Source organism: Trematosphaeria pertusa (genome assembly GCF_010094035.1).
Source record: "Trematosphaeria pertusa strain CBS 122368 unplaced genomic scaffold BU26scaffold_27, whole genome shotgun sequence".
Lineage (NCBI taxonomy): Eukaryota > Fungi > Ascomycota > Dothideomycetes > Pleosporales > Trematosphaeriaceae > Trematosphaeria > Trematosphaeria pertusa.
Window position 1 is genome coordinate 414,844 of NW_022987238.1, and position 25,727 is coordinate 440,570.

The following is a 25,727-nucleotide window of genomic DNA, read 5'->3' on the forward strand; positions in this document are numbered from 1 at the left end:
GAAGGTCAGCTGTCTCGGCTTTGACGTTCACCTGTCGAACAGTCCCCAGGCACAGACACGCAGTAGGTAGCAGTCTTAATTCCATGAAATACTCCATATACCTGTTCCCTATGCTCCTCCTGCTTCACCTGTCTCCACCCGCTCCTTCCTCTACTTCTTCTTGCCAAGACCCCGCCATCCTAGTCGTCGATGGACCTGCCCGGGCGCACCTTCCTAACCTCACGCCTCGCGCCTGCCTCTTCTCAAGTGGGCCCCTCCAACCGACCGTGACCGCTCTCTCTTGGCCCCACAACTCACCTCACCTCGACCCGCCGATACCCACACGCTTGCAGACCATCCGTTGGACTAACACTCCTCCAGTATGGCTCCGTCGACCCCGCCAGATCGCGACAGCAGCCCCGAGCTCGGGAGTCCGTCTCTACTGCCGCAGTACAACAAGAAGACAGGCCGACCGATCCGTCGGAGCGCCGGCAAAATCAAGATGATCGCGGATTACGTCGACTCTGCGATAATTGAGGATGATGAACCCTCCGAGGTGCCTTCAGAGGACGAAGACGAAGTAGCCAAGCCCTCGCGCAAGCGCAAGCGGACGCCCTCACCTCCTCCTCCGCCGTTGGACCCTATCATCTATGACGAGGAGCCGGACGAGGCCTCGGACGAAGAGGACGTCGGGAACTTCCATCATAACGTGGAGAAGCCGCCGACCATTACCTTGCAATTCAACGTCCCGCTTGGTTTCCATGGCCCTCTGGTGGTGAAGCTCGACCGGAGCCTTCTGCAGGACAACACAGAAGGTACCACCCAGGAACTGCAGCCACGCCGCACCAAGCGGAAGTTGAACAAGCCCACACCGGTACCGCAATCGCAGGGCACGGCAGCCCAGGAGCAGAAGAAGACCGGCTTCTGCGATCTGCCTGGGGAACTTCGGAATAAAGTCTATCGGCTTGCGTTTGTGACCAGCGAAACCCTTGCATTCCCCGACGCCGACAACCTCTGTAGATCCGGCCAGTTCTTGAGCACTTGCAAAATGGTATATGGGGAAGGCTGCAGCATCCTCTATGGCGAGAACAAGTTCTCCTTCGAACGCAACAAGAACACCCGGCGTCCGTTCTGGGAGAAAATCCCTAGGGAGATTGGCTACACGGATGTCCGCCGCTTTCTGAAGGCAATCGGCCCTGAGAACCTGGCCTACCTGCGAGACATCAGGCTCGTTTTCGATGATGCCACTCAGTCGTCGACATCCTACCTCACCCACGAAGAGCGACGGTTTCTCAACGACGAGCACCTCTTCGACTGTCTCCGCATCCTCCGCGAGGCAAAGCTCCGAAAGCTCACTCTCCGCTTCGATGGTCGCCGCACTCTGCACAAGACGGACGTCCGATTCCTGGGGTACCTGGAGCAGGTCAAGGCCGACGAGATAGTTCGCGAGAAGGAAAAGTCGACCGGGTGGTCCGCGCATCCCCCGGGCAAGCTTGGCTACAGAGTGTGGGAAGACCTTAAGGAGTCAATGACCCGAAAGAAAAAACTCTACGCTGAAGAGAAGGGAGCCAAGGCGTAGGAAATTGTCCGACGTCGGCTCTTTCGGCGTCATCCACCACTGTCACAATCACACACATTGCAGCATTCGGCCCTTTCCACGCAGGCCTCGGCCTCGGTCCGATCGGCATCATTACACTCTGTACTCCCGGCTACGGTCTGCATTCTATCCCCCTGTTGCTTGCCTCAGCACTGTCGCACATCATGTTCCGGACTCCGGCCGACGTACCGAGGAACGGTTGATATGGTTTGTATCTGAGCGTGGAGGCTTGCGCTATATGCAAGTTTGCATTTGTCTTCACTGTCTTCAAAGCTTGTGGAAATCGGCGGACGGGAGGTCCGAGACGGACAAGGTGGTTTTCTTTTTTCCCCGTGGATTGGTGGTTCGATGTATGCCTGCTTATAGTGTTCTTTAAAGGGATAGTTGCTCAACGGTGGAAAAGTGTACCAGGAAACCTCTCTTCTAGAGGTAGTATAAAATCATCAAATGGACACCCACTCGATGCGATATTTATTTGTCTTCTCTCTGCATCGAGCGCGTCGCATTGCAGTCCAGCTGTGCGCGTCCGCGTGGCGTGTGGTGAGTGGAAAGCTTTCACGACGGATAAATTGCGTACAGGTACCTTGCATTAGCGAGCATGTCGTACAGCATCCAATAAATCATAGTAGCTGTGCAGATACCGCACTCCTAGATATCGGCCATCACATACAAGCCAGTTAATCTACGCGCAACAATTACAGCAGACTCCATTTTCCCAATTAGTTGGGTAGTATGCAGGTGCCCAACAGATGCAACCGTTGCAAACCAACGCTAAATGCGGCACGGAGGAAAATCCGACATCCCTCGGACCAGGATTCCGGAACCGAGCCCCCGGGCGAGGGCGCTCGACGCGGAAGGTGCGGAAAACCCTCTTATTTAGGCTTTATTATAGGCGCAGATGGGGGTGTGTAGAGGAGTGGTGCTGGCGCTGATGCTGCAGAGATGACGGCGTAGACGACGTGCGGGTGCGGGGGTTATATGCATGCGAGGTTGTTTTGACGGCGTGATTTGATGGTTGGGTCGCCGCCTAGGTGGTCTGGTGTGGGGTGGGAGGAGCACGAGCAAGCTGGAGGGTGGATTCGGAGCGGGAGTGTGTTGGACATACGGCAGGCTGTGGGATTTGGTGAGGGGTTTGCGCATGCGAAGGTGACACAAGGTTGGGTTGAGCGGTGGGATGAGGCAGGCGCCGCGTGGTTGCAGGACCTTCCTCGAAGTCGACACCGACCTGCACAGTCTGGCCATCAAACGCTATCCTATTCGTTCAGAATGATGTACCTCAGGCGCCTCTCCTCTTCTTGAACTCCTCGATCCAGTCCTGCGCCTTCGACTTCGGAACCACGCTGATGCGCACTAATCCATCTACAACCTCGCACTTCCCGCTGCCCAACACCTTGCCCAAGCCCATCTTCTTGCCGACCTTGATCAACCCGCCTGCTGTAGTCTCCATGTACGCTTCCACATCGTCCGCCTTGTATTCCTGCTCGGTATCCCATGGCAGCGGGAAAATGTAGTCGAGATGCTGGTTTAGCGCCTCCGTCTCGGAGAACGCCTTGATGAAGTCTGATTGCGAGTGCGCGGGATAGAGGAGCATGACTGGGAAGGAGAGTGTGGAGCTGGGATCTAGTGGATTGGCGAGCTTGATGGCAGCGTCTTCGAGATCGGGCGCTCTTTCTGATGTCCTCGTCTTGATGCCCCGGCTTTTCAGCGCGAGGGCTAGTGTTGCTCTCTCGGATGCTGCTCTTTCTTCGCGTTCTCGCCGGGCTTTGTCCACGGAGTCTAGGTAAGTTTTGCGAGAGGAGACTTTGGTGGAGAGAGTCTTAAGGGCGGCATTTGAGGGGTCGAGCGCCAGACCTCGCATACACGCATCGCTTGCTTCTGGGATCTTGTCGAGCGCGAGACAGGCGAGGCCGGAGCGGTAAAACGCTTTTACATTTTCCGGGTTGAGTCGGAGGGTAGAAGCGCAGTCTTGAATACAGGAGCGATAGTTCTTCTTCTCCAGATTGCACAGTGCGCGATTGACATAGCACGCCTCCTCAACGGCTTTCTCCTTCCTCTGCTCCTCTTCCTCATCAACCTCCACCTCGATAACTTGCGGTCCATGCTCCGGATCCGGGTCGTTCTTCGGTGGTGCTTTCAGCGCCGCTATCGCCTTGTCGTAGAACTCCTTCGCATCACCCCACTGCTTCGCCCGCGCGCACTCGTTCCCTTGCTGGCGGAAGTTCTCTGCGACCTCTGCTCTAGTGCCCTCATACGCCAGTGCCTTGAGCGCTTCTAGGGCTACGTTTTCGCCTCCCTCGCCGTCGGTCTCGTCCAAGGTCGTCATGAACAGTGGTAGGCGTTTCATCTCCTTTAGCACTTCGTCCGCGCTCTGGGATTTTATTTCTGCCATTGCGGGCGGCATTGCAGCGGTGGGCTGCTGTTGTGCCATGTTGAATATTGGCTGCTGTGCTGGCGTTCAGCTCTGGCTGAGGGACCGGAAATGGGATGTTTGAGCGCTGGGGGTCTCGAACGGCTTTCTGCTCTTGTACAGGCTTCTTCCTGTCTGTTGGCCTGTCTAGCCATTGTTGATCTCTACTGATGCGCTCAACTTTTTCGCTTATCGATAAAGCCTGCACGTGATTCGCAGTTCGTTCGAGGACTTTGGGGATCCCAAGGGAAACCGCAACGTTCAAAAGAGACGTTATCAAACCCTTGCAATTTGAGTGGCGAACTGCCGGGGAGACCATGAGGGCATCAGCCAGCCCGGATCCATTCACGCTGCGGATACGAGTCAGGAACCAGAGGGGCCTGTACGGGATACAAAAAGCAACGACAATGTCAACAACACGCGACTTTACGCGACGCAAGCAAACAAGGGAATGCCGGATTACTCCGCGACGTTGAAATGCCGGTCTCGACAACTCTCAGGCCACGGGAAACGTCCGATGCAACGCGCGTATGCAGACTACGCATAGACTACGCATGCACTCCGCAGCAGTGCGCCTTCGCCGCCGAAATCTCGAAGAAGCGGCCGTGCCGAGATGAAGCGGCAGCGTTGGGGTAGATATCATTTCTTCAAGGGCTTCTGGGCCTTCAGAGGGGCTCATGCAGCCTCGCGACGTGCAGCTGACGCTACAGGGGGTCGGGCCGTGGGGGAGGAGAGCAGCGGACCCGCCAACGACCGGCATCTCCTATTTCTCCCAAGGCGATTTACGAACTGATGGACAGAAGGGAAGTACATGACGTCGCTTCTCTATTTTTTAGGAGGATATCGTACCTATTATGTAGGGCTGCATAAAGGCTTCACGCGTTTTTGGCAGGACCTTGGATCCACTGGTACTGACCGCAGCTGCCTGACTCCTGACCCTAGCCTCCAGCAACGGCGAGTAGCCACGACAGGGACTTGTCAGCTTGTTGTTTCCTAACCGTCGTCGGTTCTCAGCGAGGCTTTCGCGCCGTCGTCCGTCTATTGGATGCTAGGCCACAACCGATTAAACGGCGAAAACAATGTCGACATCGCGGTCCTGAAGCAATCCTAGGTTGGGCCTCAGGACTGTCGATCCCCAGCCGACGGGTCAGATACTCGCCAGCCGAGCAGCTCACACGAGTAGAACACGGGTCCCCGTCGAAGTAATCAAACGGAAGAGGAGCTGGAGAGGGTACGTTCCTGATCTGTTTGGACAGTGCTAGTGCTATAGCATAGCCAACGAAGAACCGGGTTTTCTGAAAAGTCATGCAACTATTCTCTCTCCTTTTCGCGTCGGTGGAGCACAAGTTGCAAGCTTTCGAAGACCCGGCTCGCGACGCGTGTGCCCTCTGCTCTGAGCCTCTCTCGAGTCCGATGCTGACGGCTGTTTGGTAATGTTGGGACTGCGAATCGAGTCTCGCGCTAAGAATAAACGGAATAGCCGTGGCCACATTGCGGCACAGCTGTTTGAGTTGCAAGCCTTGCGGTCACGACTGGATCACGTCTCCTGTCCGCCGGGCCCTTGTAGGCAATTGCTCGGAGTGGGCGCCCCAGAGAGGAGGCTGAAACCTTGGCCTCCTATCCTCAGGACCGCGTTGCGTAGCGTTGGAGCTACTGATAGGTGATGGCTCTCGGAGCATTCTGCTACGAAGATGCTCATTTCGCAAATTGATGTGACCGGCCTGCTGCTCGCGAAGCCTATCACTCGGCCCTCTGAAGGCCAGCTGTTGTACAGAGATTGCGGCGATCTCGTTCCTGTGCATCATCACACGCCGTCACATGCGCTCGAGGCACTTCAGTCTGCGAGCTTGCTCCGAAGTACGGAATCCCACGGCATCCTGGCACCGCTCGGACAATTCGCACCGTGTCATTTCTTTTTGCTCGACTGCACATTCGCTAGCCTCGCGGAACGGGATACGTTGGAGCGAAATGTGTGACCAATCAGCCCAGTCGAGTGGAGCTGTTTCGCCAATAACGAGCTTCCGCCACGTTGGGCCGGCTGTATGCAGGGAGCAACGAGCGCACATGCAGCGTGCTCGCTAGCTGGGATGTGTGCATAAAGCGGGAGCTGGGTGCAAAACAAATTTGATATGGGGTGAATTACACCTCATTCGCCCACCTGTCTCGGCCCATGTCCGTTCCCGTCTCCCCAGAGCAGAGCCCAGCAGCGTTTTGCTGGTCCCAGGAAGCGGTGCATGAACCCGCTATTCGCGGATCAGCACATTCATGCCCAGGTCCCCAATTGCTCGTTTCTCCTCTTCCCCTCCCTACGCTTCACGTCGTCGAGAACGCGTTCAGGGACATCTCTACTCAGAGTCGCGTGTTCTTGCTGGATCTCTCTCTTCTCTTTTCCGTCATTGCAATTGTTGAATTCACACCTGTAGTTCCTCGGTCCTTTCCCGTTGCTTCTTTGCGCCATTCGAGCATTAGAAAAGTCCAATTGCATCAGCATTTAAGGCAAAACTCTCGGGAAAAGAACCTCTTGCACAATCCGTCATCGCCGTGGAATATCCATTCGCCACAATTATCCAGATCGTGGGTCGACCCTCTCATCTATCTGTCACCGATGAACCAAGCCGTTTCTGAATTACCTGGTACTGACTGTGTATCAAAGCTCTAGGGTACCAAATTTTCGTTCCCTTCATTCACGACACCTTTCGAAGACGACTTCTCAGAAACGTCCGACGCGTTCCTTTCACCCACCCGTTGCATATACCAGCTCATTCTATCGTCGGGCGATTATACCAGTCCCCACCTGTACCCAAGCTCGTCCGAGGCAATAACCATTGGATACTGTTCTGGAGGCACAAGCATAGGCGCGATTGATTCAAGATCATAGCAGCGGTCTCGATCGAAGTACGATTGGTCTCCATATCTCGCTCCATACATGGGTTAATTTCGCCCGCAGGCATGCATTGAGAACCCGATAGGATCAGCACCACTTGGTTGTGGTTCTGGGAGACTATAGTGATTGTTGAGTCGAACGGTATATCCGGGAAGTAACAGCCACACTTCACAAAATGGCGACAGACTACTTCTCGGACAACGACGCTTACTTTACAAATCAACCCCTACCACCGCCTTCCGATACCCCGTATTCTTCGCTATCTCGAAGAACTTCCCGCTATGGAACTCCCTTGGGCGAGAGCGCAGGCTCACCGGTGCCGCTGCCACCGGATGGCCAGAATAACAGGGAGAACGGGACCAACGATGAGGATGTGTCTATCCTTGATCCAAGACGATTCACGCCAACCTTGCACGCATCGCTAGTGTCTGAGATCCTCAACCTCAGACGTGAACTAGATTCGAAGCACAAGTTCATCGAGGACTTGGAAACAAGCCTCCACACAGTGCGAAACGAGAACGATGCGCTCACGGATCAGCTATCTACAAGTACAAAAGAGAGCCGGACGGTGAAACGCCAGCTGCAGCAACTTGAGAATGGCACGCTCTCGGCGCTTGAAGAAATCGCTGGCGAGAGAGATAAGATGAAGGAAGCGAACGCTGATCTTCGCGAGAGGCTTGAGACAACGCAAAAGAAGCTACGAAGCCAGGAAGATGACTCGACCCGTGTTCACGACATGTGGGCGCGCGAAAAGGAGATCTGGGCTGGCGAGAAGCGCTCCCTCGAACGACGTGTACATATCTCGGAGAGTCGACTAAAGGTGCTGCTAGACGAGATTGCCATACAAGAGGCGGCACAAGAAGAAGCCGATCTCGAGAGCGAGAGCGAAGACTTTCACCGGGACAGTGGAGTGGGACCAGAAAGTGATGCGGGCAGCGTACGCTCATCACCGCAACGGAGGCCCTCCACGCGAATCGCCCGACACTCCAGGAACCTCAGTAACAGCAGCTACCGAAGCATCGGTCGCAACTACCGAATGTCACTAATGAGCGGGACTGGCTCTGAAGGACACGGCCGTGCCAATGGGGTCTGCCTAGCTGACGAGTTGGTGTTTGATGAGGAAGAGGAGGACTTGGGTGAGCTAGAGCTTGATTCTGACGACTTCCCGGAGAACGAGATGAGGGCGAGAAGAGCACTCGAATCGCGGCAATCGATGTGTCAAGACGAAAAGGCAAAACGTATCCTAGGGCTCAGTATCGAAAGCCAACAGGGCAACAGGGATAGCCTGCCTGCGGTAATGGAAAATGAGCCACCGAATCCAGTCTACGAATCGGCGAAGTCCTCGATGAGCATCACTCCCCAAGAAATCACGCTGGTCTTCCCTCCTCCAAAGCCGCAACCCGTCGAGGTCAAACCACACTATGTCGACACCGGTGTGCAACCGTCTCCGCCACCATCTCCTGTACGACCCCAGACATCAGAGTCGTCTACAGCACTGAAACCTACTGAGATAACATCGGCGAGCCCAGAAGTCGAAGCGAACCAGCGCCGGAAGCGGGTATCTGCACCTGCCGGTGTCTCCACTCAATATTTGCCGGGTACTGCCGTTCCTCCCTTGATGACCTCGACGTCGTCGCAGACTGTTGAGCAACCATTGAGTCCTCCTGCAACTCCCAAAATCGTAATTCCCACTTCGCAGACACCGATATCTCCAATTTTCAAAGCCGAAGTTGCGTCCGTATCGACCCAGACGGAACAACTCGAAGAGCCGGAGGCAAAGCCGGTCGAACCAAAACGTGCGCCTCCTCCAGTACCGATTTCTATTCCGTCGATTGCCATCCACGCTCCAACCTCGGCCCCTCCTTCGCCCAAGGAACCGATCCTGCCGCCAGGGACGAAGAGCATCTCAACACAGACAACCGGCGACATGAGCTCGTCAGTGCGCTCAACAGGCATGCAAACCGAGCCGATTAGGATAGACAAGCGGCCCGTCAAGCTACCTCCTCATCTTCTGCCGTCCGCTATTAGTTCTAAGCCTAGCACACCTGAACCAGGGCAAGAGAGGCCAGCGCCCAGCGGATTTAATAGGAAGGATTCCCATCAGGCTGTGTCTAGTGCACCGGAGAAGACAACCGCAGTACCATCTGCCCGTCAAGATCTCATGGCATTGCTTGAGAAAACCACCGACAGGAAGGTTGAAGACCGTTATCCTGGCAACAATGATAACGGTCCCCTCGGACGCGATAAAGAAAGCAGCCTAAGCAGGCCGTTCAGAACAAGCAGCCTGTTTGCTGGTTTCGACGGACCTTCGTCCGATGAGGAAGACCACGATGCGGAGCTTAGTGACGAAGAGGAGTACAGGGCTCCCCAGTACTCGACGCCGATGCTTTCTTCGCGGAATCTCAAGAACGGACGAGTGTTCAACAACCCCCCAACTCCGGTCCCAGAGGACAAAGAAGTCGTATCAACCTCTCGGCCTTCTGAAGACTCAGTGAACTCTGGGCGGATGCTCTCAAACCGTAACTCCCTCGAGAAACCTGCCAAGGTCGGAAAGCCATTACGAAACTCTCTCAGTCGCCAGCCCAGCATTCGGAGGTCTGCCATGATCCAGAACGGAACAGCCGCGCATATGCGTTCTCGAAGCCCCAGTTTCGGAAGCCACGGCTCGAGCACATATATGGCGAAGCCTCCTTTCCCCGTACCCACGCGCTCAAGCTCTCGCAAGATTCCGCTCAGCAAGAGCGAGGGTTCGCAGAGTCCAACGCCGCGCAACAGCGGTGGCTTTGGAGGCCGACGCCCATATGGCACAAGACAGCATCAGCGCAAGGACAGTCTGCGAAAGGTGCGATCGGCCGCAGTCATTCAGAAGACTGGTCGCTCTCGGAGCCGATCTCCTCCACTCCCCGCTACTCCTGTTATGCCTGAAAGTCCTGCAGTCCCACCCCTGCCGAATGATCTTGTCACTGGCCAAGGATTCGGACACCGACACCAGCTGTCAACTAACACCACACACACGGGCAGCGGCTCCATCGGCAGCGTCGGGTACCAGACCAGTGTCGTGGATGCTATTGCAGCTACGATGGTGGGTGAATGGATGTGGAAGTATGTGCGGAAGAGGAAGACATTCGGCGCAGCAGAGTCGCCTGCAGACATTGCTCGCGCGGAAGAGAATGCCGTATTGACAAGCAACGGTGTGCGACACAAACGTTGGGTTTGGATCTCCCCGTATGAGCGCTCAGTGCTATGGAGCAGCAAACAACCAACATCCGGGTCAGCGCTTCTGGGCAAGAGCGGTCGCAAGCGTAAGTGGCACCTAGCGCATATCGTTCATCTCACCACTAACATGTCTTCTAGTCACGATCCAATCTGTCCTAGATGTCGCCGATAACACACCTATTCCCAGGAATGCCGGGACACAAGCCCTGTTCAACCGATCCATCTTGATTTTAACGCCGGCACGAGCACTCAAGTTCACCACCGCGTCGCGGGAACGCCACTACCTCTGGCTCACAGCGTTGTCTTTCTTAGCTCACTCAAGCTCTCCTATTCCGGATCTTGGGCCCATGCCACCTGCACCTCCGCCTACCGAGGAGTTACCTCAGCGCTCCACAGGAGCGACGCTGCGCCGCTCCCACGTTCGCGATTCGGTCCGCCTCGCCAAGGGGAAAGCAAATACTGTGGCACAGCGATTCCCGAGCCAAGCCGAGCCGATGCCAGACTTTCATATGGGATCCCGCGTCGAGAGGCCTCTTCCCGATTCAGCAGACCCGCCCACCATTCCACGCGGTCCAGTTCATGGCCGGAAGCGAAGCTCAACCGGACCTAGCGCTCCTCCGCCAAACGTTCCTTATCGAAGCTTCTCGCATCAGCACGTCCCGTCTCTCTACTCCACCACCGAATCGGACATGTACAGCAGCAGGCAGCCCCCTTCCGTGCCGTCATCAGTATACAACCCACACAGCGCCATCCAAAGCTCCAGGACATCAGAAGCCAGCACGTCTACTCGCCAACATTTCTTCGATACCATGGGTACCGTCCGAATGGAAGCATTCATCGACGACTCTCTAGGCAAAGACCCCACGCACCGTGCCGGCTCCGCAGCCAACCTTCGCATGGGCAGGCGCCGCGGCAACAGCCAATGGAGCGGTAGCACCAACGACCATCGTCGCTCGGGTGGCGTCTACGAAGACTTCATGATGACCGATCCCTTCCGTGGCTTCTAGATGACCTGTACGGATGCGCCTATCGCGTACGATGCATGAGCATGTGTTATGGCTGTCGCTTCATTCAGGCTTCGCGCCGTGTTTCAGAATGTCGCTGCTCTGTCTTTCCCTCTCCGATCTCCTTTGTCTGGCAAAAAGTCACGGTATGGATATGCCGGCCACGTTTAGATGTGTACATGTGGCATTGGCCAAGTGGCCGTCCCTTCATTTTGGATCTCCTAGTCCTTTACTTCTCTTCTCTTCTCCTCTTCTTTCTCTCCTTTACTTCTAATAGGGGCCTTGAACGGCGTAGAAAGTGCAGGCGCTCAAGCGCAGGGATATCCATATTTACTTCTAATCTGTCGTTTTTATACGGCTAGCCGGCGGCTTGAGCTGCTGCGCATTGATACCCTTTTTGGTTTTGGTTCAAATGTGTATTTTTTTTGGTGTACAAAGGGGATCAGGGAGGTTGATAAAGGTTGATCTGGTTATCGTGGGCTGGACACTCTTGGGATTGGGAGAATTAGTATTCGGGTGGGTGAATTAGGACAGGGTCGAGTGGCTTTTCAAATGAATTATTCAGAATGGAAGAATTACTCCAGCGTCTCTTCCTTGATGCTATTGTTTGTGTATGTATCCGTGGCCTTTACCTATTCTTATGAGGCGCCCATTCTGATCAGCCCTGACTGGCGGGTTGAGCTAAGCCCTGAGCAGTTCAGACACGGGCATTCCGCTTGCGAGAGAGCATCTTGACGTTACACCGTCCTTTCGCTTTTGCTCGTTCATATGGCTCTCTGGGGCTACTCCCACGTGCGGAGGCACTAATCGGATGACCCTTTGCCGGGGTTCCCCTTGCCGACCCTACTTCAGGAAGCTCCATAGGCCCCTTGTCGTCGAGGCACCGGTCAGTCGTGACGTCCAGCAGCGCAGCAGTTCTCAAAGGAAAACATCGCCATCTGTCATGCCGAATCTTGATGTCGATCTCGGCCTCGGCTGATGTTGCCCTTTGCCCTCTGACAACCTCCGTCGGACAAGTATGAAGGCCCGTGCGCTGGCAGTGAACGACGTCCGATCCAACGGTCCGACTCATCAACCACACACGCGCAACAGTCACACGAGAACACCATCATTACTGGTAGAGCGATGATACTCTACACACCCCAAGATGGTTGCCAAAGCGGCCTTCTTTCCTTTTTGCAGTCGTTTTTACGAGGGCCCCCGTCTGCTGCAATTTCCAGGACCGTTTAGCCTGCGAGAGTCTGTTTCAAACCGCATCCGCAGCTGACAAAGTCCACGCCTAGGTGTGGTCCACCAGCCTCCGTATTACGCTGAAACGCCGTTCATCTCCTCTTGTTTCTACTGTCTCTACGTTTCTTGATCCTTCGCGCCAGCTGCCCGGACTTCTTGTGGCGCGGCGGGAGCCAGCTATTATGAGCTTGATCAAGCATGTGGCCCTCCCCCCTTCCTTCCCGCCTGAGCTTAATCATGCCCCGCTTCTGGTGCTGTTGGCCTCGGCGCGGCACGTCAATTTCCGCAGGACTGAACGCCTAGGTCCAGACAGAGGCCGCGATGCAGCGGAGAGCGGTGGTATGTCCGAAACTGAGAGGTTGCAGTATGACTGGGCGACGTAATTGGTCGAGGCTGACTGCAAGGCTAGGAGTTTATGAAGAAACGAGACACGGATAGAATGTCACTCACTAACGCTCGCACGGGGTTGAATTTTCTATGCTGGGACTATGGTAGGTGGGCAACCTAGTCAACCTGAACCCCAGTCGCAGCAGTCTGTATAGTATAAAGTCGTGTGACGATGGCTCGGGAGCGGCTTTTCACTCTCACTTTGACTCATCTGCTGCGCTTTGTTCCCGACGCTCTTTTCTTTCTTTCCTTTCGGCACTCTTTTGTCTTCATTCATTTAGCGGTGCGCTCTTTGTCCCATTGTCTCCCTCGGTACCCCTACCTCTCCAGTAGAGGTATTCGATTCGGGTACAGTCCACCCTTCCACCGGTACAAAAAATTTTAACTAGCATCACGCGGGTATCACCAACATGAGATACTATCTTCTTTCCCTACTGGCTCTCTCTGGTGCAGTTACCGCCTGGCTTCCATCTGAGCGTGACCTCTTTGGCGAACAGCCCAATTCGGTCGCGAGAAGTGTATCCATCGGGAAGGGCAGGTCCATCAAGCGCTTCGACTCGAGCTACAACAAGATCCGCGGCGTGAACCTCGGTTCTCTCTTCATCATCGAGCCTTGGATGTGCGCGGATGAATGGAAATCCATGGGATGCGACGGCACTAATTCTGAGTTCGATTGCGTCCTGAAGTTGGGTCAGGACGCTGCAAATGCTGCCTTCAAGAAGCATTGGGATACGTGGATTACCGAGCAGGATCTAGACAGAATGAAAGAGTATGGTCTGAATACTATTCGTGTGCCTGTTGGGTACTGGCTGGTTGAAGACACGGTGTACGCGGACAGCGAGCATTTCCCGCAGGGCGGGCTGGAGTATCTGGACCGGCTCGCTGGATGGGCCGCCTCGAGGAACATCTATGTGATCTTAGATCTTCATGGTGCTCCCGGTGCCCAGGAGCCAAACCAGCCTTTTACTGGCCAGGTAACTTAACCCGCTCCTTGCTCTCACTCAAAGGCTAACATCTCCTAGTACGCGCCCTCCGCCGGCTTCTTCGTCTCTTGGCAATACGACCGCGCCTACAAGTTCCTTCAAACAATGACCGAACGCATCCACAAGAACAACGCGTACCGTACCACCGGCATGATCGAAGTCCTCAACGAGCCCGAGCGCAACCACCCCGACCTCATCACAACCTACTACGCCACCGCATACGACAAGATCCGCGAGACAGAGGAGAACCTCAATATCCCTGGCGCCCAGCAACTCACTATCCAGTTCATGGACCAAGCTTGGGGCGCCGGTAACCCCAGGGACGTGCTGCAAGGTAAAACCGGCGTTGCTTTCGACGACCACAGATATCTCAAATGGGCGCCTATCGAGCAGAGTAAGCAATCATACCTCAGCACCTCCTGCAGCGACACCTTCGGCGACGGCGACAGCAAACCGATTATCGTGGGCGAGTGGAGCTTGGCTGTCGATAGCAATCAGGAGTGGAATGCAGGCTGGGATCCGACTAAGGAGGAGAACAAGGCGTTTTACACGCAGTGGTGGGCCGCGCAGGTGCAGGCATATGAGAAGGGTCTCGGGTGGGCCTTCTGGAGCTGGAAGACGCAGCTTGGCGGTGATTGGAGATGGAGTTATAGTGCGGCGGTCGATGCGGGCGTCATTCCCAAGGATCCTGGGCAGGCTGCTGCGTTGGCGAAATGCTGATGACTTAAGTGTGCTGCGGTGAGATAAGGCGAGTGGAACAGCGACGACTACTCTATTCGTGTGTATATTGCTTTTTTGGACTTCTCCAGTTCTCTGTTCATATTTTCCTTTTCGCTTGAATATATCCACGTGGTTTGATAGTCGTTCCTTCCTCTTACACCGCGCTAGAGCAGGTGCAGATGTGCCTGGCCTTTTCACTCACCTCACGTCTCTCACGACAGCTTCCCAGTTCACCATCCTCCCACCCACACCAGCTTCGACTCCAGAGCCAGATTTCGAAAGACAGCATGCCGCAGTCGCCCCTAGACGAAAATGGGAGTCAAGAAGGCCGCGACAACCCACAGAGGCGAGGAGGCGGAAATGGCATCAAAGGAAGTCGTCGCGGCCGGGGAAGGTACAGCCGGGCAGCACGAATCAACTCTCAGAGGCCTCTCCGCTCTGAGGGTAACCGTAACGTCAACGAGCCTCAGATCACTTCTTACAGGGCTACATTTTTCGGCGGCGGTCGCGGAAGGGGAGGGGTTAGTTCCCGTCGCCTTGCCTCCAATGCCGCATGTGGAGGCCAACCCGGTAGATTGGGACTTCGAGCGGCATATCCTTCCTCCACCCTTTCGAGCGCCAGTCAGATCCTCAACGCGTTCAGACAGTATTCACGGGCCGAGCGGCAGCACACCCGCCACCTACAACGAGAGGTTACAACCCTTCGGGAGAGTGTGCACAATCTACTAGCCGACCTCGCGACGGAGAAAGACAAAGCCCGCACCCTGGGGGCTCAGGTCGCTTCTGCCCGAACGAATCACGACGACCCGGACGCGATGGAGGTAGACTCTGTTCCTCTCGCGACCGCTGATCTCACAGCAAAAGCAGCGAAGCTCACGCTAAACGAGGGAAATGGCGATACGAACACAGCCACCGAGGCTGAGGTCCATCGAACCGATACGCAAGCCGAACCCGCAAACGGAGACTTTGAAGAGGACGCATGCTTGTTGGGGATGGCTGCGGCGTTGGCGAAGCTCGATGCGGAGCGCCCACTGCTATCTCTGGCGAAGGGGAAGGACCAGGCGGATGCATAGTTGCTGGCAACCGGGGCAGGCTACACTGCGGGAAAGGCTGAATGGCCTTCGACTGGGCATGAGCTGCTTGCTAATACGTAGGACGCCGTCCAAATCATTACACAAAATACAAAACACCGCCCCCATCAGCATATCTCTTTCTGTTTCCCGATCGCCTTCCGTTCCCAAGGCACCGAACCGCATTCCCGTATCTACACCTTCCACCCCCCCTTCCAAAGCACAACCCTCCACCCATCCGCATCCTCAAACGTCCTCCCCTTCGTCCCGCCCACCTTTCCATCCCCCTCCCAATACGGATTCCAACCCTTCACGCTCTCGAACCCTGCCTTCTCCATCCTCTGCACCGCGTCCGTCCAATCCTCTTCATCTGGAAGATAGAACACCAATAGGTTGTCTTTCGTCGGCGCTCTCCCCACATCATGTCCCTCCTGCTGCGTAAACTCGAGATGGTAAGGGAGAGACGCGTGGCCGAGCATTACGCCATCGAAGCCCGCATGGCCGGTGAAGGAGCCGATGATGGAGAAGCCGAGACCGCTGGTGTAGAAGGGGAGGAGTGCGGTGATGGAGGGGGTAGGGCGGGCGATGCGCAGATGCGCTTTGAGGAGCGGAGGAGAGTCTGCCATTAAGGGGAGGTATGTTGATGACTTTGCGATGGCTAGGGGGTGGGGCGATGAAGTGAAGTGCTTATATGGGACGCTCGTTGGGTGGTATGAGGTGTGACTAATACTACCGTTCTAGACTTTCTTTATTTGTGATCGGGAACTAGTCGATGGAAGCGTGCGCAAAGCACGAGCAAAGGAGGCATTGAAAAGGCCATGATGGTGAATAAAGGGAACCCCCCGCCCGAAACTTTGCATCGCGGTATCACGGAGGCGCCATAGTCAGCCCGTGGCGACCTCATGCTGACCGGTCTGGCGGTCTTCTATCCAATTTTCTCCTTGAGCTCTACCGTCTTCTCGGCCAGTGCCCGGATACCTCTACTCCGTGCGTCGTTCAGCTCACCGAGCTCAGCCTCGCACCGATGCTGCTGGAGCTTCTGCTCCAACGCCTCTACACGACGGAGGAGCTCGCCTGCTCTTCGATCCTTTCTATATGGTTAGTTCGAGGAGAGAGAGAGAGAGAGAGAGAGATGATCGAGGGAGGAGAGACTACATACGGCTTCCTCCGAGTTGCCGTACTGCATGGCCGCGACGATCATCTGGCCGACTGTGCCTGCTGCGGCGACAGAGGCGCCGATGCCAGCTATCATGGGCCACATTTCGGACGACATTGTTCGATAGTCTTCGTGCTGTTTGTCCCCGAGAGAGCGGATACACGAGGTGCAGAGAGCGGAATGCAGATGCGGAATGGATACAACGGACTGAGCCTTGTAGCGGGGGAACCGCGGGTTTTATGTTTCAGGCTGGGGCTGTGCAGGAAGGTGGCTGCTTCTGGGCCTATCGGATAGCAAGGCCATTCCGATGTCGTCTCTTGGTTATTTTGCTGGCTTTGTGTGCAGCCTCGGCGATCTGTGGATGGAGGGGGAAGCGACCCGTGTGGATAGGACGCGTGGCGGCTAAGCCAGGTCGTACTGAAGACTCATCTTTCGATGACTGTGAAGCTCGCGCGGAGCACCTAGTCTAGGAGATATATCCATAGCTCCGGTTAACACTTCACAGGGTCATGCAATAGAACCCGATATATGAAAAACCTGCGGGTACCAAAACCAGGTATGTACATGCAATCCAATAGATATCACTCAGCCCAATCCCTCATTCACAGCACCCCTCTACCCTCCCCCTCATCCGTCCTCACTGCGCCAAAGTCAAAATCTCCATCCACCTCTCCCTCTCGCCCCTCCTCCCCTTCCCACCAAAACCCCCTCTCTCCTCCTCACTAAGCCCTAGCACCTCCACCGTCCCCGGAACAACACCAAAACTCATCCCATTCCCATTCCCCTCAATCCCCACCGGCCTCGCCACCATATCCTCATACCTCCTCGTCACAATTCCCCCAACCTCTTTCTCCTCCTTCCGCCTCCAGCACCAGCACCAAAAGCGCCACCAACAATACGGCACGCGAAGCGACTTCGGGTTCGGCCTCCTCCTAGCCAGCGCCATCGCTTTTCTATGAAAGTCGCTTCTGGATTCTTGCGGGTTTGGTTTTGGTTGGCTTGGTCTCGAGGACTGACCCACTGGTTGGGCTGGGCGATACAGACCGGCCGGCAAGGAAGGAAGGAGAGTATGTATGCTGGGCGGGGTGCGGCTAGGGAGCGAGCGAGCGAGTCTGTGTGGGCGAATCGCTCGCTCTGCGTATTTGTGCAAGCCGTGAAAAGAAAAGCGTGGATGGCGGTTTGTACGCTGTGTGTGTTGTTCGGTCGGAAAGGCTTGAGATACTTAATAGGGCTCAGCGAATTGAGTGCATGCAGTAGGAGCGTGGAAAATGCGTGAGCGATAAAACAAGAGTGCAATTCTCGCTGAGGAAGCTTTATAAGTGCTGTGGAGTCAGGAGAACGGTGAGCAACAAGGGAGGGTTGACTGTAAGGGTGAGTGACTGGGCATTGCGGCGTAGGAGCGCCACCTTATCACTCACTTACCGACCATCAAACGAGAACAGGAACACGGAAGCATGAGAGATTCGTGCTCAATGCACACGGCGGAACAACAATACAAGGCCTATCCACACGTTCTTCCTCCCTTTAGCGCAATGGCACAGATCAACATCAGCATAACCACCCGTTGCTCCAAAAGAACTCATCCCATCGAGCCCAGGCAGGGAAAACAGAAACGCGCGCTACCCGCAAAATCGATATATGTCCGCTAAATTCCATCCCTTGCCCCTCTTTCAAGCCCAAAACCCGAGAGAAAGCCGTTCCGGCGTCGAAGTGCATCCCTCCCATAAAGATAAGCAGAAAGAAGGTAACATAAACCAATGTGTGGTGAGCGAGCTCCAAAGACGCCAGGGCACCGTGTATGCCTGGTCCGTAGGTATGTCATAACCACGTTGAAAAGGAATATCCAATCGGCCGCCGGGGCAGTGATGATACAAGTGCTGTGTGATCGCCGGCCAGTATGAACATCGCGATATAAGGGGGCTTGACCGGACCCCTCAATGTTGGGTAAGGGCGGCGGGTATTAGGTCGGAGTAGTAAATATGGTGTCGTAGACGTCGTAGAAACCGGCCGGGCGTATGCGCGACGGGATTAAGTAAGTTGGTCGAGAGGTATGGGCTGTTGTTGCTCAAGCGGACGCGAATTGAGAGGACGCCTCATCTCTGTACTGCTGCAACTCGGATAGCTGCGATTGAAGCTCGCTAAGGATGTCAGCCATGGGGCACGCTTGCTCGAGCAGCGGATATTGTCCGAAGGGGCGGACCATGTGCCGGAGGGCCAAGGTAGTTGCGCACGTCTGTTGGGTGGGTTAGCACACGATGCGACCCTGCTGCTTACGGAAGACTTACCTCGATTCGCGAGATCTGGTGCTCGACGAAATTGATCAAGAATCGATCCGTGATTTCGCCACCCCTGCTCTTCATTCGCTCCAGCAGCGCAGTCTCCGGAGGCTTCAGCTCCGCAGAGCCAGGATTCTCGAGAGTGCTGCACAGCATCTCCAGACGTAGACTGACGTTCCAGAGATCCCAGACGTTGTCAGTGTCGATTGTGAGCTGACTGTCCGGCATCTTCTGCCCAGCTTGTTGTGCGTTAGCCGGCGATTGCGCCTTCTGTTCGAGCTGCCGTTGGATGGCAAGGCGGCTAGCCAAAGAATGAGGGTACATCAGGTAGATGTATTCCGGATTTTCAAGACCCTTGAGGCGGCGCTCACCCAGGTCTTTCACTTCAAAGCCCTGGCTGCTGAGAGATCGCAGCTCTTGTCTGATGTTTTGGGTCGTCTGGTCGTCGTTAAACGCTTCCTCCGAGCCTGTAGAGTTGCTCCGGTCGCCTTCAATGTGCGTCTCCAGAAGCCGTTGGATCTCGGCGATGAAGTCCGAAGAGACTGTTATTTGTCCTCCATCGGCGACAGAGGAGATACGAGAGGCTCGATTGACCATGGGACCAAAGTAGTCCATACGCTTCGTGACGGGGTCGACCTCGCACACCGGTGTACCCCAATGAATGCCCATGCGGACCGATAGACCACGGAAAATGACGTTGCCATCGGGATCAACGACTTCTTGCCCATTCACGCTGTTGAGAATCTCCTGTGGCCATGGAACTTCGAGCAGCTGGCTTTGGATCGTGAAGCACCAAAGCAAGGCTGACGTGACGGTAGGGAATGCCACCATAAACGCATCACCTTCTGTCTTGACCTCATAACCGCCGATGATTCGCAACTGACGCCGCATGAGCTCGTTATGCATTCTAATAGCAGATCTCATCGCAATGGGATAGGTCTCCCAGAGCAGGGTGGAGCTCTTGATATCGGTGAAGACCAAGCTGACTTCTCCAGTCGGTGCGTCCACTTCATTGTCGAGACGAGCAAGCTTAGAATCGTTGGGTAGATTTCGAGCACGCTTGCCCCTCGGTCGCAGGAAGAAGTCGTCGGGTGATCCGGAAGGTCCCATGGACATGCTGTGCGTTCGGAATCGGGCTCGCTGCTTACTCTTTAGGTCGCTTACTCCAAGAAGCATGACCATGATCTTGTTTGTCGCACCGAAAGCGATTGCAAGATCCCGAAGCTTCTGTGCGGCGCGCATGAGGTCGTTACGCTCCGACCGCGCCACATCGACAGCGAAGTCTGGAGTGAGGTACTCCCATAGCTCCCGCGATGCCATGAGGATCATTTCGTCGGTTTCGCCAAGAGTGAGGTTCAGGATATGAGGTGAGGCGATGACGGATGGAGACATCTGCACATAGCCAAATGCTCGTGATACTTCTAGAACATCGTTCAGCTTGCCTTGACGGGAAACGAAGCCACCGGCTTCACGTATCCTGATTCGCTCGCCGGGTTCGGCAGGGTCGTGCTTCCGAGTGAGTACCTTGTGGCCGCCTTCTGATCGGATGAGAAGCGCTTGAGCGTCACCAACATTAGAAATGTAAAGCTCCATCTCTTTGAGATACATGACGGTGGCGACACTTCCAGAAGTCAGGTCGTCGTCGGCGAGGTCGGGAACAGCGTTGCCTGATTGCCTAGTTGGACCTGGGCTGAGCTTGTCCATGGTTTGGGTTGCGGCGAGCGCCAGCTCCTTGTTGAGACCGAGATATGTACGTCGCAGTGCATCGACTGGGGACTCTTGAGGGCGCAAACGTTCTAGCTCTTCTGAAAACCGGTTCTTGAAGTTGTCGTAGAGGTACTTGGCAATCTTGGAGCCGCCGCCAGCAAGAGGCTGACCATCGAAAAGACCTAGAATCTGTTCGTCGTCGTGACTTCGGAAGCGGGGAATGACCATATCCATCGTCGAGATGTGTTCATTCCGACCCAAACTGTCCGCCATACCGTACGCCATCGTGCCAACAGCAGAACCGGAGGTTCGCACACGCCTGTCTTCGGACTGCTCGGGGACAGACGGAACCATCATAGTCACATCCATCAAACCGAGTACCCGCAAGTTACCAAGTGAGGTGAAGTCGGTTAGGTCTCGTCCTTCGCGCATGGCGGCGCCGCTGTTGCTATATGGCCCGCTAGGTTTGATCTCCAAGCGTTTGTTACCGGACAAATTGAGATACTTCAGATTGTGATTCCAGTTCCAATTCCAGTCATAGGGCCAATTCGAAACATTGTACTTCAGAGAGTTGCTGGCAACGTCAAGGATGGCGAGCTTCGCTACCTTTCCTAGTTCTGCGGGAAGGACCTGGAACTTATTGCTGTTGATATGCAGGACCTTGAGCGAGCTCACTTCCTCCAGGTCTTCCGCAGGCAGGGATGTCAAGTCGTTGCCCGAAAGGTAAAGCTCAGCGAGATGTTGCCATCTCCTTATTGTACGCGGCGGGATGTCGTAGATGAGATTGTAGGCTAGATTCACGATTCTCAGCTCTGGGAGCAAACAGAGCTCATCGAAAACATCGTCCGTAAGGCGGTTGTCGGCAAGAAATAGATGCCGTAAAGATCCCGCGAAGGTTGTCACCATTCTATTGGAAAGACTTGAGTCCTTGCGTGAAACTGGGGTGGGAGCGCCTTCCGTCGGCGTCCGCGAGGTTACCGACTGTTTCCTTGCAGTGGTCGCTGTACTTGCGGAACCATATGACGCCATGGAACCTTTGCGTTGGGTCGACGCTGGAGAAGTGCCTGCACCCAGGTAACCAGCCGAAGCCTGGCTCGGTCGTCGATTGGCAAAGTCCTCCAGCTTCCCAAGCTCTTCGTAACTGGGGCTCGATCCAAGGCCTGGCGTCGACATTGGGGTTGCGCCATCCAAATTGGAAACTTCTCCATTGACAGCTGCTGGCGGGGGTGCGCTCGGCTTTGGGAAGCCGTCTAGGACGTTGGATGAGACGTTGAGTGTCTCCAGCCGTCGAGCGTACCAGAGTTCCGGAGGCAGCTGGCCCAAGTTATTTTCGCGTACATCCAAATAACGAAGCTCCGCGAGTCCGCCAATCTGGGCTGGGAGTACGTCTAAGGAGTTCCGCGCGACGCTCAAATGCTCTAATCGAATTAGCTTCCCAATGTTGCTCGAAAGTGAAGTGAAGTGATTCTTGTCCAGGATGAGTTTAGTGAGTCCAGTGAGCCTGGGGAACAGATCTTCGGGCAGTTGGGCGAGCTTCGCGGAAGCAAGGTTGAGCACGGACAAAGATGGTGTCGATTGACTGACGCCAAACCGCGTGACTGGATTGTGGTTCATGTGGAGTACCCTAATCTTCGGGAAGGCACCTTCAAACGCGGATATCGAATTGTGACCAATCATCAAATACTCCAGTCGCGGTAGCTGAGACATGACGTCCATGCTGTTGAGTGCGTTGAACCGCACGTCGATCTCGCGGAGGTTGACAAGGTTGCTGAGCGTTGGCGGAAAACTACCCTTGAGCTTGTTATTTGTAGCCCAGAGGCGTTCCAGACAGGTGAGCTGCCCTATTTTGGGGAGGCTGGTAATCGAGTTGAAGCTGATGTCAAGATCCACGAGGGTCCGCACTTCGCACAAGAAGTCGGGAAACTCGCTGAGTGAGTTGGAGCTCAGATTGAGGCTCCTGAGGGCGCGGTACTGGCCGAAATACGGGGGTAACTGGGTTAATCTGTTGTTGGAAAGCCGGAGCCCTTGCAAGCTTTGCAGCTTATGCAATTGAGCATGATCCAACTCTTGCAATCGATTGTTCGATATATCCAGCATAGTCAAGCGGCTTGCCAGGCTGAGACTGGGAGGTAGCCGCCGCGCCTCATTACTCGTATACTTGATCTCCCTGAGATTAGTGCAGGCTTGTATGAAATCCTTAGGTACGGCGAGGGACAGGTTGCGCGAAAGATTGAGAGATATGATCTCGGTCGCTTTCTGGTACAAGGTGATGGGTATGGTGATGAGATTCCGGCCCTGGAGGTCAATATGACTGAATTTCTGCATCTTGCTGAAGCCCGGATCTTTCTCTAGGCTGGAATATCCGCTCATCTTGGCCGGGATGAACGTGAACCTGCAGAGATAACTGTTGTCTTCTCGTCCGACTTCTTCGAGCCGATCAGCATCCGTGTAACCAGCTTGTTCCAGCAGTCGCTTCTGTATGAGCAGGGGGCGTTCGAGAGTGTCGAGTTGCCGCGAGGTATCGTGCTTTCGCATCACAATGTGGTAGTTGTCGAGATCATCTTGTAGCAGAGTTTTCTTTCCTAGGATTTGGATGATCTCAGAGACACTGGTGTTAAGTGTCGCAGATAGCGTCGCGAAAGTAGAGTCGACCCGGAAAATACGGACGCAATATGTCCGATTATCGTCCTCCTTGGGAGTGACACCGCTATCCTCGTATTCCCCATGTTGAGGTACGCCCCCCTCGTCCCCAAGCGGCTTCACAGCCCAGGAATCAGGAGCGTCCCACATGGCGCCGTCATCTTTTGAGTCCGTCCTCCGCTCTTCAGGGCCCCAAGTGGTGGTAGGTATATCGCCCGTAGGCGGGGTCATGGGTGGATGCAGCGGGTTGACTATACCCTCCATATGTTCCAAATCCGTGTCGAGACTGAAGAGTGCTTCATCCCCGTGCAAGCCAACACCCACTTCGTTCGGATCCTTTCGACGTGGCTCCTCGTAAGCGGCGGCGCGCTTGGAGCCCTTGAGGAGTCCCCGTCCATGCTCTCTTTTGCCCTCTTTGGATGACTTGTCCTTGGTTCCATCCGCTCCACCCTTCTTCTTAGAACCAAAAGTACCAGGAGAAGGTTCTCCTCGAGGAAGCTTAGCCGACTTGATAGATGGCTGTAAGGAGACGGTGGAAGGTGGGAGATTGCTCAAAGCATCCGGCGTAGAGCGGTCGGTCTTGTCCCTTCTATTCTTCAAGCGGGCAAAAAGTCCGCCTGGGCCCTTGGTGGTACTGGGTGATCTCTGCGTCGAAGGGTCCCGAGACATCTCGCTGAATGCGCTCGGGGTCGGGCTCGATGGGCGAGGAACAAGGGTGGACTTCGAGCCAAAAGCAGAACTTAGCGCGGAAGGATACTGCTGGTCTCGACGGATACTGTATGAAGAATCCTCTCGACTTGTAACTGGACGTAACGGATAGGGCTGGCTGATTTCGGCGCGACCTTCGAGTGGTTTGTTGTCCTCTTTGCTGCGATTATGCCGATGGCCGGGCAGCTTCAGTTTGTGGTGGTGATGCGAGCTCTTGCCCGACTTGTTCGAATGCTGCTCGGAAGACGGTCGGCCATTTTCACCTTGGAAAGGTATTTCCTGTTGGTGAATGTCAGTTACCGTTCTCGCGTCGCGGACGCAGGTGCCGCCAATTCAAGTGCAGTGAAGAAAGGGCGGTGGATGAGCAAGAAGACGCTCTTTCCCCACACAGGGTCCCCCACTCCTTCCCATGACGCGCTCTACACTCACCTTGAAATCCTGGAACTCCCATGGCGTTACCTCTGAGGAGGGAAGAGGCGTGCGGGGCCGCGATCCAATAGGTGACCCGGGCCTGCTGTTGAGGCTACTGCCTAACGTATTGTTGACCGAATTGGTGCGATTTCGGTTTCCCGCCCCGCGCAATGACTGAGTCTCCGCCGCCGCCGCCGCATACGGAGTCGTCAAGCTGGTATCGGAGCCCTGACGTGAATCTGCGGGGAACTCCTCGCCAAAGACGTTTTGCAGTCTCTTGTGGAATCCTCCTCTACTGACGCTGGACTTGGAGCCAGTGCTGCTAACGGTGGTTGCGCTTGCGACTGATGGCCGCCGGTCGTCTCCCGGATATCCCATGGCATCGTTGCCGCTTCCGGGACGCCCGAGTCCGGGTGATAGTTGCGCAATGTCCTCATTGGAGTCGTTGAAGAAACTGCCCCATACGCTGGCGGCCATCGAAGAACCATTGGTCCCCGAGGCGGCCCACGGCGTTATCGGCGAAGTGGCGGTCGGAGGATTGCGCGATATCGACGGTATTCTGCCCCCAGAAGTCTCGAGCACAGCCAGCTGTTTCCGATAGTCCCTGAAGTCGTTCGTCTGCGAACCGTCCCAGCCGGAATTTTTCCGGGGTTTGTGGCCGGGGTCTTTTGGCGGAGGAGCTGGCGGGAGAGTGCCGGGAGAGATCTCCGACTCCTTTTCAATCCTACACGGCGACGTTAGCTGACTCAAGCACAGGGAGCGGATGCATCTCTCGCGGTGAGACCGGCGTAGACGCGAGGCTGGCGCATTGTCTAGGCCCGCGTTTTACGTCGTCTTGAACCGCAGACCGAGACGACGGAAGAAACATTGTCTGGGAATCAGCAGCAGGGGCGGCAGCGTTGTGGGTCATTGGCGGGCAAGCTTCGTCGGAGCTCTGCGACACCACCACATAGAGAGCTGAGCGGGCTTCGGCGCAGCTCTCGAGGCGCACAGCGCGCGCCGCTCGGCCACCACCCAGAGAAGTCGTCCAATGTGCGACGAGGCAAATGCACCAAAGCGTCCGAGAGGCTACATACTGGTGGTTGTTGTGGTCCTTGGGGGTCTGCACCGTCACGGGCGTGCCGCGAGAAGCTCGCCCAAAAGGCCGCACGGTGTCATTGGACCGGACGGACCGCCAGCTCGCGGAGCTCTCGGTGGATCCATGGCGGCCGACGTTCTCATTCCTCGCCATTGTCACTCAGCGACTGCGCTGCGGGGTCGCGATGCGCCGCGGGAGACTGTTGCGGGCGCGGACGGCGGGCGGGTTTCGAGGGCTGCTGCCGCAGGAGAGGGCTAGGACGGCTGCTTCATCG

At 55.6% G+C, this 25,727-nt stretch overlaps 8 protein-coding genes across 8 annotated transcripts; 5 read left to right on the forward strand and 3 right to left on the reverse strand.

Moving 5' to 3' along the window:
* The first annotated feature begins 108 nt into the window (after positions 1 to 108).
* On the forward strand, positions 109 to 1,761 carry BU26DRAFT_201519 (uncharacterized protein). Its single transcript, XM_033820536.1, has one exon. It carries the CDS (start codon positions 362 to 364, stop codon positions 1,556 to 1,558), a length of 1,197 nt encoding a protein of 398 aa, XP_033675876.1. The 5' UTR covers positions 109 to 361; the 3' UTR covers positions 1,559 to 1,761.
* Positions 1,762 to 6,121: 4,360 nt separating this feature from the next.
* On the forward strand, positions 6,122 to 6,924 carry BU26DRAFT_201544 (uncharacterized protein). The gene is made up of 2 exons (XM_033820537.1): positions 6,122 to 6,557; positions 6,637 to 6,924. The coding sequence occupies exons 1-2, from the start codon at positions 6,154 to 6,156 to the stop codon at positions 6,803 to 6,805; spliced, it is 573 nt and encodes a 190-aa protein (XP_033675877.1). The 5' UTR covers positions 6,122 to 6,153; the 3' UTR covers positions 6,806 to 6,924.
* Positions 6,925 to 11,365, forward strand: BU26DRAFT_201545 (uncharacterized protein). The gene is made up of 2 exons (XM_033820538.1): positions 6,925 to 10,169; positions 10,222 to 11,365. The coding sequence occupies exons 1-2, from the start codon at positions 7,043 to 7,045 to the stop codon at positions 11,088 to 11,090; spliced, it is 3,996 nt and encodes a 1,331-aa protein (XP_033675878.1). The 5' UTR covers positions 6,925 to 7,042; the 3' UTR covers positions 11,091 to 11,365.
* A 1,542-nt stretch (positions 11,366 to 12,907) lies between these two features.
* BU26DRAFT_201563 (glycoside hydrolase family 5 protein) lies at positions 12,908 to 14,431 on the forward strand. Its single transcript, XM_033820539.1, has 2 exons — positions 12,908 to 13,678; positions 13,727 to 14,431. Exons 1-2 carry the CDS (start codon positions 13,115 to 13,117, stop codon positions 14,405 to 14,407), a joined length of 1,245 nt encoding a protein of 414 aa, XP_033675879.1. The 5' UTR covers positions 12,908 to 13,114; the 3' UTR covers positions 14,408 to 14,431.
* A 119-nt stretch (positions 14,432 to 14,550) lies between these two features.
* BU26DRAFT_201571 (uncharacterized protein) lies at positions 14,551 to 15,576 on the forward strand. The gene has a single exon (XM_033820540.1). It carries the CDS (start codon positions 14,587 to 14,589, stop codon positions 15,478 to 15,480), a length of 894 nt encoding a protein of 297 aa, XP_033675880.1. The 5' UTR covers positions 14,551 to 14,586; the 3' UTR covers positions 15,481 to 15,576.
* BU26DRAFT_201576 (Glyoxalase/Bleomycin resistance protein/Dihydroxybiphenyl dioxygenase) lies at positions 15,576 to 16,147 on the reverse strand. The gene has a single exon (XM_033820541.1). The coding sequence runs from the start codon at positions 16,101 to 16,103 to the stop codon at positions 15,672 to 15,674; it is 432 nt and encodes a 143-aa protein (XP_033675881.1). The 5' UTR covers positions 16,104 to 16,147; the 3' UTR covers positions 15,576 to 15,671.
* Positions 16,148 to 16,154: 7 nt separating this feature from the next.
* On the reverse strand, positions 16,155 to 16,932 carry BU26DRAFT_525773 (uncharacterized protein). The gene is made up of 2 exons (XM_033830584.1): positions 16,637 to 16,932; positions 16,155 to 16,564 (listed from the first exon to the last, which is right to left on the reverse strand). The coding sequence occupies exons 1-2, from the start codon at positions 16,736 to 16,738 to the stop codon at positions 16,403 to 16,405; spliced, it is 264 nt and encodes an 87-aa protein (XP_033675882.1). The 5' UTR covers positions 16,739 to 16,932; the 3' UTR covers positions 16,155 to 16,402.
* A 1,766-nt stretch (positions 16,933 to 18,698) lies between these two features.
* Positions 18,699 to 25,606, reverse strand: BU26DRAFT_441822 (PP2C-domain-containing protein; the record flags this gene model as incomplete). Its single annotated transcript, XM_033824479.1, has 4 exons — positions 18,699 to 18,866; positions 18,919 to 24,243; positions 24,394 to 25,120; positions 25,170 to 25,606. The coding sequence occupies 4 exons, from the start codon at positions 25,604 to 25,606 to the stop codon at positions 18,699 to 18,701; spliced, it is 6,657 nt and encodes a 2,218-aa protein (XP_033675883.1).
* Between the last annotated feature and the right edge of the window lie 121 nt (positions 25,607 to 25,727).

What these genes read in the sequence shown, in the direction of transcription:
- BU26DRAFT_201519 (XM_033820536.1), top strand. Translation starts at nt 362, where the DNA reads ATGGCTCCGTCGACCCCGCCAGATCGCGACAGCAGCCCCGAGCTCGGG.
- BU26DRAFT_201544 (XM_033820537.1), top strand. Translation starts at nt 6,154, where the DNA reads ATGTCCGTTCCCGTCTCCCCAGAGCAGAGCCCAGCAGCGTTTTGCTGG. An exon ending in TCGCCACAATTATCCAGATC is followed by an intron (nt 6,558 to 6,636) that starts GTGGGTCGACCC and finishes TGTGTATCAAAG; the next exon opens with CTCTAGGGTACCAAATTTTC.
- BU26DRAFT_201545 (XM_033820538.1), top strand. Translation starts at nt 7,043, where the DNA reads ATGGCGACAGACTACTTCTCGGACAACGACGCTTACTTTACAAATCAA. An exon ending in GGGCAAGAGCGGTCGCAAGC is followed by an intron (nt 10,170 to 10,221) that starts GTAAGTGGCACC and finishes CATGTCTTCTAG; the next exon opens with TCACGATCCAATCTGTCCTA.
- BU26DRAFT_201563 (XM_033820539.1), top strand. Translation starts at nt 13,115, where the DNA reads ATGAGATACTATCTTCTTTCCCTACTGGCTCTCTCTGGTGCAGTTACC. An exon ending in ACCAGCCTTTTACTGGCCAG is followed by an intron (nt 13,679 to 13,726) that starts GTAACTTAACCC and finishes AACATCTCCTAG; the next exon opens with TACGCGCCCTCCGCCGGCTT.
- BU26DRAFT_201571 (XM_033820540.1), top strand. Translation starts at nt 14,587, where the DNA reads ATGTGCCTGGCCTTTTCACTCACCTCACGTCTCTCACGACAGCTTCCC.
- BU26DRAFT_201576 (XM_033820541.1), bottom strand. Translation starts at nt 16,103, where the DNA reads ATGGCAGACTCTCCTCCGCTCCTCAAAGCGCATCTGCGCATCGCCCGC.
- BU26DRAFT_525773 (XM_033830584.1), bottom strand. Translation starts at nt 16,738, where the DNA reads ATGTGGCCCATGATAGCTGGCATCGGCGCCTCTGTCGCCGCAGCAGGC. An exon ending in ACGGCAACTCGGAGGAAGCC is followed by an intron (nt 16,565 to 16,636) that starts GTATGTAGTCTC and finishes CCATATAGAAAG; the next exon opens with GATCGAAGAGCAGGCGAGCT.